Source organism: Ostrinia nubilalis, chromosome 22 (assembly GCF_963855985.1).
Source record: "Ostrinia nubilalis chromosome 22, ilOstNubi1.1, whole genome shotgun sequence".
Classification (NCBI taxonomy): domain Eukaryota; kingdom Metazoa; phylum Arthropoda; class Insecta; order Lepidoptera; family Crambidae; genus Ostrinia; species Ostrinia nubilalis.
The window spans coordinates 4,364,513-4,376,727 of record NC_087109.1 but is presented as its reverse complement, the minus strand read 5'-3'; the positions used below and the strand labels follow the sequence as shown (position 1 = coordinate 4,376,727).

At 37.4% G+C, this 12,215-nt stretch overlaps 1 protein-coding gene and 1 non-coding gene across 2 annotated transcripts in view; one reads left to right on the top strand and one right to left on the bottom strand.

Moving 5' to 3' along the window:
* The window catches only part of LOC135082857 (uncharacterized), a 155,775-nt gene that overhangs the window by 10,411 nt on the left and 133,149 nt on the right, over nucleotides 1-12,215 (bottom strand). The window contains exons 3-4 of the mRNA XM_063977617.1: nucleotides 9,483-9,620; nucleotides 8,898-9,034 (exon numbers count right to left, since the gene is read on the bottom strand). Of these exons, the coding sequence (XP_063833687.1) occupies nucleotides 8,898-9,034; nucleotides 9,483-9,620 (275 nt within the window). The remainder of the gene's footprint in view (nucleotides 1-8,897; nucleotides 9,035-9,482; nucleotides 9,621-12,215) is intronic.
* LOC135083123 (U6atac minor spliceosomal RNA) lies at nucleotides 159-249 on the top strand. Its single transcript, XR_010259545.1, has one exon. It is a non-coding gene; the product is annotated as a U6atac minor spliceosomal RNA (small nuclear RNA).

Genomic DNA, 12,215 nt, shown 5'->3' with positions numbered 1-12,215 from the left:
ATCGTCTTTAGTTTCAAATTCAAAACTAGTTCATGTACTTTTAACGTGTTTTGACTTTGGTAGCACTTTCATGCGCCTTTTTTGCATTTTCCTGAATCGCGATATCAAAGTTTTAGTTCCTGGTTTGTATATAAGAAAAATATTTCACTATAGAGATTGTGTCTATTGAAAGGAGAGACGGTTAGCACTCCCCTTGACAAGGATGGAACACATAAATTGGTTAAGGCACTAATTAACCAACATTTTTTTACACTTTCCATGTCTAAATATTATGTACCTAGGTACTTGGTTTTTCAGTCATCCAGTCAGTAAAGACCTCTCATTCTTAAGGGACTGCTTGATAATGAGGGTTCAAGTTATGCTAATATGTCGGACTCTACACAATTCTAATATTTAAATGTGCCTAAGATTTTATGTTTCCTATGTAATGTGCTAGTAAATGATATGAATTGATGTTTAGGTAAATGTGTACCATACCTACTTGTATATTCGATCTCAATATAAGTAGCTAAATAGGACTTATTGTACACTGAAAAGTATATACTAGTTTCTGCCCGTGGCTACACTTGCTTTATCTATTTAAATAATATATTTAAATAGATAAAGCAAGTGTATTACTATCTTGTGTGTAGCAATTGAAACTAATGACATTATGTAATATCTTTTATATTTTCATTCTTATCAATCATAAAATAACTAAACAAATATTTATAATAATTCAGTCAGAACCTCAAATTTTGACATCCTGCACAGCTGTACTGAATCTCCTCGAATAGTCTGGTTTCCCAGAGCTGGGGGTCACATTCAGGTACTTCCATTTGTCTCCATACATCGCGATGTCCTTGCTCAATTTCCTTTGGATCTTCGAAGTTCCTGTAGTTGATAACCAAGTTATCAAAGCATTCTTGCCGTACTGTTCTAAATCAAGCAAACCATGGCTGGACACCACCGAACAGTCTGGTTTTAGAACCAAAATGTGAGGAAGGCATGTCACTTGATACATGTATTTCAATTCATGTACTAAAGGATCATCAAACTTAAGAGTGAACCAATTGGCTTGATCCTCGTAACTTGCCTTCATTTCTTCTTCTGTCTCATCCATTGGCACGTATATAACCTCCACGGGAAGGTTTATATACTTGACATTTTCGTAAATACCGTAGAACTTTTCAATAATGCCGTCCTTGTCTACATCCTTGGCCGTGAAGAGTATGAGCAGGACGTCGCTATTTTCCTTGATCCACTCTGAAGGGACTACTTCGCTTTTCTTGTTGTAAATGACCGCTGTTTTCAGCCAGTCGTAAGGCTTGAATGGGAATGATGCAACCGCCATTTTTTGGGACAATAATAATACGTATAAACAATTTATTGTCTTGATAGCACGTTTATTTGCATTTCATTGCATCCGTTGACACGTGTGCGTTGTGTCAGCGACCGAAATGTCAAGTTTCGATGTCTTGTAAGGCAAAAAAGGTCGCAATTATTTTCGCAACAGACCCTTTTTGAAGATTTTAAGAGTATTTTTATCTGTGCTCGCAAGAATTTATTTTTATTCAATGTGTGTTGTCTAAATGTATAACATCACTGTTTGTAAAACACATGGCATTTTATAAAAGAAAAAGCTCACAAATTAAGAATCAGTTACAGATTTTTTGCTCTTCTGTAAAGCGAATTTAGATTTTAACTACACAATAAATAATGTAGTGTTACCACATGTCTATACCTGGCGATATTTTTAACTTAAAGGACGCATTGAAAGTCCGAAATACACGCGTTCAATACCGCAAACAGAAGCTGGCAAATATTGAAACAACATTGTTTATGACTTCATCAGTAGCACCCATAAAGTTTCATAACCGAGATCATCAAAAACTATAATCTGTATAACGGTCGCCAACTGACCTAATGGTGCAAAGAGTGCCCCCCATAAATGGGTTGAAGAACAATGGCATTGACTTTTACCACCTAGATTACGGCAGTGTAGTAAACTTTATCGTAAAGGGATAAGACTTAAATTAAATTGGCAATACGTTGGGAAATCGGTGAACACGTGAGCATGTTGTTAGGGACCAAAAGTAGCTGTAACGGTAGCCGATTCGCTTCCTGTGGTAGCTATGGCATGATTAGAGATATATGGTGCTAATTTGATCTAATTCTTCGAATTTAGTACTGTCCATAAAGAGTTTCTTTTGCCACTTCTCAGCACCAGTCGATAATATTTTGTGCCGAAGTGTTGGGAGGGCAAGCTATATTTGAGACGTGTATAAGTGCCCTAAAAAGGGCCTATTATGTCTTCGAATTTGAATTTAGAATGTTAGGACTCTATGCTGAAGAGAATTCAATCCTCCTAACTTTGAACTCCATAATGTTCTTCTGATTAATTTCGTTGCGGGTCCAATGACATTTTAACTTTCCCCCGGGATAAACTTTGCCTTCACTGGTTGGGTTTTTGGCGTTTGGTTGGCGGTCATTGTACATCCTGGCTACACATAATGTTGTAGTGGTGGGAACGAGAGGGGTGAATAGTCTTGATACTTATAGGCTGACAATCTCAGTAAGATTTTGAAGTGTATGAAATAGTTTTAGTTTAGTAAACCAAACCATCTCTCACAGAAACGGTTGACAACTGAGATCTACAGCACATCAATACAATTGTTTGTTGAAAAATACCATTTATTACAGCTCCATAAGATGCACCATACATTTATTATAAAGTAATTAAAATCAATATACCCATGGGAACAACAATACATTAGTTCAAGTCATGTCAAATCTCGGAACTGGTGTGCTCTTCTTGCATACTAAATGATAATTAAATTTTGACATACCAATTTCTAGCTTACGACTTTGCAATAAGGAAACATTTCCTTTAACGTAAAGCAATAGAATATGGCTGATGGTCCCTAGTGTTGGTTTCTTTAAGGTGATTTCATCCTAATACTGGAAATTTTAAAGTCCATTATTCCTTAACAATTTGTGTAATTAGGAACTCATACTTTGAAGAGGTTAAAGAATAATTTATTTTAACTTAGCGTGAAAATAAGTAATAGTAGGGCGTAAGCGATTCATAATTGATCGCAAGCAACAATTTATTCCAATAATAAGCGAAACATAATGTTTTAAGGTTTTGTTTTGGAAGGGAGGTGTGTTTTATTAGATCCTAAAGAAAAAAGTATAACCCAGCTTCACAGTTTCAGCCAAAAGACGTCCACTGCTGGACAAAGGCCTCCCCCAAGGATTTCCACAACAACCGGTCCTGCGATGCCCGCATCCAGGTGCTTCCCGCGACCTTCACCAGATCGTAGGTCCACCAAGAGAAACCTTTTCGGAACAACTAAAGGATTCTAATGTGCGAAGCCACAACAAGGGCTCTCGCGGAAGACCAGTTTCTTGACATGCCCTTACGAGCATGTCAGGATAAATGCTGAGCGGGAGCCTATTGACACAGTGGCCCACTATTTTATATATTCGTTTTGTGTTGTCAATAAACAATAGTTTATAATTTGTGCTTACTGTGTTCAATAAATTCTATTTATTTCTTTCTTTCTTTCTTTCTAATGACATCTTGCCATTTTTAGAATATATACTCCGTAATCAAATTCTTAGGTACACAGGGAAAAATACGGTAGTTATTTATCAAGATAATGAGTATAAAATTAGATAATAACATTGTGTGGAGGAAACGAGTGATCATTGTGATAGTAAGTTACTCGTAAAATGACAGTATTATATGGATGATTAGGGCGAATGGTGTCAAATTCTGTACAATCGCCAATTATTTGCTGTCACTATAATCAAGCAAATTACTCGTACACAGAAAATAGTGAGAAGTACCCATCTGCGGATTAAAGAAAGAAACTTAAAAAGGGCATAGAATCAGGATTTTCATTGGTTGCATCTTAATATAAGGATATTTGGACTAAATAAAAAAATCTTTCATTTTTTCTTTTCTTTCTAATTTTTAGACTAATCTTGGCCAGAATCTATGTCTGAGACTATAGTTAATGGAGTAGAAACGTTGTTAAAATTACACTCAAAAATAAATTCAAGCCTTGTGGTGGTGATTGGTCAAATAACTACTTATGGTTTCTATGAATCAAAGAACAATGTTGAATTTTAGTTACGTTTCACATTTCGTTTTATAATTACGGGATAAGAACTCATAAAATTTTACCATTCTAAAGCTCTATTCTTATTTTTCTAAAACTGCCTACTTTATAAGAAAAAGAAAGCTAATACCATCAAAACATCAGATGACGTATGCGTATATGATACGATAACGTACGTGACGCGTTATGTCTTTTGTACTCGCCTATTGACTCAGTGCGCGCCTTAAAATTTCGAAGTCTAACGTATACACAAACAGTACTATGAGGTCTCACAGTGCGCGTGGACACACAGGGTCACACACGAACCAATGACAGAGCTCTATTCAACGCTGTGCGTTCGATTTGCTGCAAGCATCGTTTGTGAATACGGGTGTCAGATTCATTCTCGAGTTATCCCCCATCGTTTCTATCAGACACAAACCATCTTTTATATTTTCTGAATTTTATGACTCCAAAGAGTGGCTTCAACTAAAATTCGTTTTCAATATAATATTATCTTACACAAACCATATATTCTTTTTAACACCATAAATGTCACAATGGAAGCCACAAAGCGTTGCTGTTGCGTTAAAAAAAGAATTTTCCGAGTCGTGACGTCCCTAGTCCTAGCGAGAGCAGGGATGGCGAACCAATGGTATGCGTGCCATTGGTGGTACGCGCCACAATGAATCAAAAAATTCATTATGAAATAAAATCTATAAATAAAGTATGTACTTATAAAGCTGAAGAGCTTGTTTGCTTGAACGCGCTAATTTCAGGAAGTAATGGTCCTATTGAAAAATTGTTTTTGTGTTGGATAGCCTATTTGTCGACGAAGGCTGTGGACGACATAACATCACCTTACAGCCGTTAGGGGCGGAGCAGTAAAGAAAAATGTTGCAAAAACGGGAAACATTATTCAAAATTTTTTTACGTACGAAGTCGTGGGCACAGCTAATAGTAGATAATGTGTTTTGATTGAATTAGGGCTATCATATTTTCCCTCATCAGTTGGTGCCACTGTAGTAGAGTCAGTTCCGTCACTCGCCACTTCGCCAGTGGCGCCACTTGTACGATACCCATGCAATTGTATTGCATTAGGTGTTATTTGTTAGCAGTCTAAGGCTGAGTTACATCACCTTACTTTAACTTTGACAAACGTCCAAAATCTGTCAAACTTTATACAAAAAGCACCGGTTATGGTTATAGTTACAGTCAAAGTTAGGTGGTGCAACTCATCCTAAGACTAGTTATATCAAACATTTTTTTAGAAAAATGGCACGTTGTTACATAAAGGTTCGCCATCCCTGGTCTAGAGGACAGTGCCCCCCACGAAACGCATTATGAACTACACCTCCTTTTACGAACCTTATATCAATCAATTAGAGTCCTATTTCGCTTGTTCTATGTCCCATGAAAAGGACGTCCACGTTTTCGCATTCCACTTTACAGTAGAGTGAATTCAGACTGTATTGTGTTTGGATAGAGTAGGTTTTGGAGTGGGGTATTTGAAATAAGTTTGCTAGTTGGATGCCCCGCTGCGTTACTAAGGGTTGGCGAACAAAAAATAAAGGAGTTTGAGCGAAGGTTGCTTAGGTTTTGAGTTTTTTCAACGTTTTTCAGTTAATAATCGTCTGGATTGATGATTGGAATTTAATTTCATCTCACGTACGCTCGTAGACTTTTTAATTATTTTTAGAACTTCATTAGAGAGTTGTGATTTATGTATATAGTCGAAGGAAAAGGGTTTAACACGTATTTTAACTATAGGCAGGTATTTGGCAACCTAGCCTAATTTTGAAGTCCGGTTAGGCGGGCAAGATTTATTAATTTTAAACCGGCAGACAGTGGTGACTGAGTTTGATGCGGCGCTTCTTCTCAGCAAAATGTTTGTCTTGAAGCGCTGGTAGGGTAAAAAAAAGAATGAGATATGTGAGCATTTGACGATTTGTAAGTATGTACTAATTTAATTAGTCTATACAAATAAAGATAATTTTGAATTTGATTTGATTTTGAAGAATGGGTTAGTCGATAGCATATCAGGTTGTTATGCCAACATAGGTTACAGGCCTACCTTCTTCTATAAATCGATCACTGAATAGGCACACAGCAATCTTGAAAACGAATAAAAGCGAATAAAATTAACACTGCGAATGTCTGTACCCATAGTAAATTGAGTTTTTTTCATGGCCATAAATGATTTTTTTTTATTTATTGTCTCATAAAACATACGTTTAGTGTCTCATAAAAGTTACGTAATATACTATGACAGTCAATATCTGTATAAGTTGATCATTACCTTACACCAACTGACAATTTCAGTCGAATTCCATTCGAGTACCAATCGAGTTCCAGCGGTACCGATTTCGCTTTTCGTTTTGCATTGTCCGTCCACTCGTGATGGAGTTGATTAATCGTTATCACTCCCATAATAAAGGCTTGTACGATTCCTATTTTTATTTTGTAATTAACATGCTCGTCTATGACCACGTTCAATATGGGAATGTTATTACTTTGCCCTTTTTTAAACGCCTTGATTCATTGCGCTCTTTTATGGGGTACTTTCGTTTTATGATGCACTTATCGGCTGAAATTGGCTAGATAGAGGCTTTCAATTTAATTAATATTTTAGAAGGAATAGAGATCAGAATAGTGATAAAGATCTGATTGTTATTTTAAATACTACGGGGTATGAAATTTAGAAAATCTTTGTATAGTTGGTGAATGATTAAAATAAGAATAAAACTAGACCCTTATGACATGTATGGTGACATTTGTTTGCCTTTATGAAATTCTAAGGGAAGAATAATTCAGAATCATGGAGTAGGAGTAAATAACCATGAAATACGGTTTGAAAATAACATCTTTAGCTATTGATTGCTTACCTAAAAGAAATTATCAATCGTGTATTATTCGTAACAATCTTTAATCTTAATATTCGCGTAATAGTCGGAATGAGAACTGTCCTTTTTTGAAGTCAGGTAAAAACAGCCAGTCAAACCGAAATAACCGCAAACTCTACCTCGTGAAAAAGTGCGAGTTTCAACATATGTTTTCTCACTCAAATCGACTTTCAATCGAGTTCTACAGGTACCGCTTCGATAGTTTTTCGTTTTGCATCGTCTTCAGCTCGTGATGGACTTGATTAATCGATATTACGCCGTAATAAAGCACTGCCTGTGCAAGCGCAGCTAAGCTTGGTGGCCTAGGTTTTGGCGTTAGCGATTTGTCTATGCCTTTTTTAAGACTGGATTTGTTTTTGGTTTTTGAAAGTCTTCCTACTAATATTATCCTACTATAATAATTACAAATGCGAAAGTTTGTGTAGATGTTAGATGTCTGGATGTTTGTTACTCTTTCACGCAAAAACTACTGAACGGATTTTGATGAAACTTTACAGTATTATTACTTATAACCCAGAATAACATATAGGCTATAACTTATGACGATCTGTGACAAACTAAATTTCACGCGGGTGAAGCCGCGGGCAAAAGCTAGTGTAGAATTTCTGAAAGTATCTCATCAATACTCAATACGAGTACTTCATTTCTTTGTCCACATTTAATTAGGTCTTACAATTTTAAGTCTTAAGCTCAATGTATCATAATTAGTTTTAATAGATGCCATCTTGCAATAAAACTGTGTAATCAGATGTGGACTGTTGTATGACGTATGGGATGTTATAGTCAACGATCTTTAAATATTTGAAACAACTGCCTCTGGTGGAATCGAAGCTACAACCTTTTGCTTGCTGGGCGATTGGTCTTGCTATTGAGCTATAGAGTCGAATCTTAAACTGCACAGTCTGCATTTTGTGACTAAAGTAGTTTATTCAAAAATATAGGTGAGTATTGAGATTTATTGAAGTCTTTAACAAAACTTTTTTACTCTATTTACTTGCTCTATCTTGCTTCCTCCTACCTAGCAGATATATTTGATACAATTATTAGAAGTTCTACCCGCTTTGAGCTTTCTCCTTAGGCCCACCGAAGACGATTCATTACGCTGCTCGACTACATATAAAATCAAAGCAACCTCCTGTTCGGCATTAGGCCTGACCATTGAGCTGATGTTTGCCAGTTTTATGTATCGTATGCAAAGGCTTTCAAGTATACTAATAGACGAGCTGTTCTGAATAAGTCACAACGCGGGAGTGCTTGAAACGTGAAATAAATAATAATAATAATCATCAAGTCATTTAGTTCCCACCCTCTAATTCTACGCGCTGGCTGGATTGGGGTTGGGGAGGCCTGAATGCCTGATGTTCGCTTGTTTCTTCCGTAGTCACTCTCTTATGACACCTACGGGAAGAGTGAGTAGTCCCATCTTAGCTATCAAATTCTAATCACATAAAATAAATAGCTGTAAGTCGAATTTTGATAAGTATTTATAAAGCGAGCAATAAAACTTAGTACAATAGTAGGCCATCACAAAAGTACCTGAATGTCTTTATTGTATGTTAATTCAATACCAAGTATGAATGATGCTAATGATTTTACTCAAGGTCAGTCCCCTTAACGATGTCTTACATACAAACTTACTTCTGTCTAGCCTATCAAACTCTAAGTGGTATCTGACCACGATAATTCTATTTGATTCTATTATGTCTCGATTCGTAGGCACTTGAAGGGCTACGGGGCTGCTTATTATCACCGGTGAAAAAAGAGACAAAAACTTTAATATTACCAAGTTAAAATTAATTAATTTAAACCCTCCCTAAACTGTGTCGCTCCAAAAAGTAAGTTCTCTATATTCTCGCATCATCAAGTTTAACGCGTAAGTTGAAAGCGTTAAAACAAATCCACTCACATTCCCCTGTGGGTCGATGAGCTGGGCGTACTTGGGCGCTTTCGCCTTGCTGCCGTCTGCGAAGACGCCAGCCAGCCGGAGCGGCGTCCCCGGCCGCGCTGCTGCCCGCTCGTACTGCGCGCCCACTCGCCCGCTCTCTGGAGGATAGAGTATGAAGAATAAATGATACTGTTAGTTTGTAAAAGTTAGTTCTAATATTGGCTAAGAGATGGCGCTATCTCAATTTACTCGTACCACGCGCCCGCGCCCACGTGTAGGACAAAGGTTGAGATTGTGAGCCTTAGTTCTAATATTGGTCAAGAGATGGCACTATCTTAAGTGTACGGTACTGATTGATGGTGGGTAAGATTTTTCAATGTCGCGTTTCATTCCGCGGTATCGAGGGTTTCTTCTCGATTCGTTAATTTCTACCAAAAGAAGTCCACTGCTGGACAAAGGCCTCCCCTAAGGATTTCCATTGGTCCGGCGCTGCCCGTACCGCCAGGTCTTCTTGCAACTTTTGGTAGGGGTAGCTAGCTGTGTCACTGTAAAATTATCTTTATTTGCATTGACAAATGCGTCTATATTAGCTAAACTGGGACTCACCCGACGCAGGTCTCGCTCGGTACGCAGAGATTGCTCGCGGCGACACGAGCGCGAACGCTCGCGCTCGCAGCAACGCAGCTACCGACCCGCGTGGCGCCGCCAACGCACCCCCTCGGCATCCACATGACGAAAACCACCCTGAAAAAGATACATAAAATTAATAATCATCTAAAATTATGAGAACCTAACCTACCTAAAAACTCATTCTCAACTCTACATTTCTAATTAACGCTCGTATTCATAAACATGACTATGAAGTCTCACAGTAAACGTGGACGCACAGGGTGACACACGAACCAATCACAGAGCTTTATTCAACGCTGTGCGTTCGATTTTCTGCTTCACTTAAGCAAGCATCGTTTGTGAATACGGGAGTTGTTGTACTCAGGAGCAGAAGAGTAACGGCCGGTTCACACATGTCTCCGTTTTACTGTTCCGTTTTATCGTGTACATTTTTTTTTCGTCGATGTATGTATTACTGTATACAGAATACTGTCATGTGTGAAGTCGCTCATACAACTACATACGCCATCGACGAAAAAAAACGTAAATGGAGGATTCGAATGGAGGATAGATACACCTCGTACATCTTTATTGGTTTTTAGCAATTCAATTAGTAACTAATCTCTAACTATTCTAATAAAAGACTCACAAACCAAATTACGATCTTACACAAGAAGTATTGTCATAATAATGTCATAGATTCAGCTATTGGTAGCCAGTTTCGGACACTTGTTGAAACATAACTAAAGAACAAGTCTTGCGCCAGACCTATAAACTAGAGACAAAGTAGCATGTCTTTTATTGCAGACTTTGGGATAAGATAGGAATTCCAATTTCACTTAAGAGCCCTAGTACACATTCTTTATATCGATATTGTTGTAACTTAGTTATGTTGCGTAGTAAATTAGTAACCTCTGGTACCTTTTTATAAATGCTTGAGTAAAAGTGCTTTTTTAAAGCTTACTTGCAAAAATAAAATGAGTTTTGTGAGTTTTTATGAGTTTTATGCTTTTTTTTTGTTACCACAGCCGCGTAGTCGGGATACAGTGTGTGCCATTAAAGGTACATTTTGTTACAAAATAACACATGTTAAAATCGCATAAGATTTCACAGTGGTTACACCGTCGTCTGTACATTACATATCAGCAAGATAACGTAAAAAAAACCCTGAAAAAAAACCTAAAAATAAAAATATTTGTACTAAAAATAAGTTTTCTTTGTCTTCACACAAAACGGCAATTTTTATTTTTATTTTGGTAGGTTCAAAGACAAATAATATTGAATGTGCTCTAGCCCTTAATCAGGCAGTTTGCTAGAAGCCTGACAATGGGTGGACCGACGAATTTACTAGGGCAATAAAACTCGGAGCAGTAAACAAGTGAGACGTTAGTTAGACCGGCTGTCGCTATCTTATCGCGGCCTCGGTCTGGTCTAATAAAATGTGAACATAATTTCTAAGGTTCGATTCCTAGGTGTGTCACAAGAGGTTCTGAAATAGAGAAACACGGGTCTCAATGCGAAATTTTTTTATATGAGTTACTTACGCCCGTATGAGGTCTCACAGTGCGCATGGATGCACACTGTCACACACGAACCAATCACAGAGCTCTATTCAACGCTGTGCGTTCGATTTGCTGATTCACTTAAACAGGCACCGTTTGTGAATACGGGTGTTAATGTAGGACTCACAGCTTGATGTTTCACAACGTGGTCACAAGTAGATTTTGAGATTCTGTTTTATCTCCTATTTTGAGGTATACCTTGAAGCGCACCCATTGTGAGGCGCACCTAAATTCCTCGAAGTGCACCTAGTTTTAATAATATAAAGATTTTGAACTTTATGTCTAGTGTCTACTAAGATGAATAAAAAATACCATGGCAACATAACATCCACCTAAACTATTCCTCAAAGCGCACCTACTTAATTTTACTTAAACTTGTAAGATGAATAAAAAGTACCAGGGCATTTATTGACCATAGGTGCGCTTCGAGGAATAGTTTAGGTGCGCTTATTAGGTGCGCTTCGAGGAATTCCTCTCTATTTGGTGTCTAAAAACAAAAGAGCATCCAAATCATTAAGGGTCAGAGTGCAAGTCAATTTAAATAATCAAAGGCAAGATAATTGGGATAGAAAATTGGCTTCCTGGGAAAGTATTTCCCAAGAATAAAGTATTTTTAGACCAATTGCATTCCGTTCGCAGGTCAGGAGATTAACGAGGCGCGACTTTGGGAAGGAATGTACCATATTGTATCAAAAACGTTTATTGTAACAATAAAGTTTAAAATGCTTGTTTAGGTAAGGATGAAAATATTTTTATGTAAGACTTTTTTTAAGTCGGTAGTCTAGTGTTCTTAAGGATGCCTCCTCTTCAAGGATAATAGATCTCTATTATCTATTGGCTATCTAGCCAAGATATCAGTGTACTTATAACGACTGACTCACTCACTCATCACGAAATCTCAGAAACTTCAAGTGCTAGAATTCTTTTGCATGGGGGTTCCTTTAAAAACGTAGGTGCCCATTATCAGAACGGATTTTACGAAACTCCACCCCTAAGGGGATAAAACGGGATCCACGCATAGGTATGAAGACGTCGCGGGCGGCCGCTAGATAAAATATAAAAGCCTTGCTAAACTTGCAATCTATGTGATTTTTAGTATCTCTAATAGTAGCCAATATCTTTGGTATTTCAACCCTGTAAATAATACCCTGCGTAACGTTTTCTACCC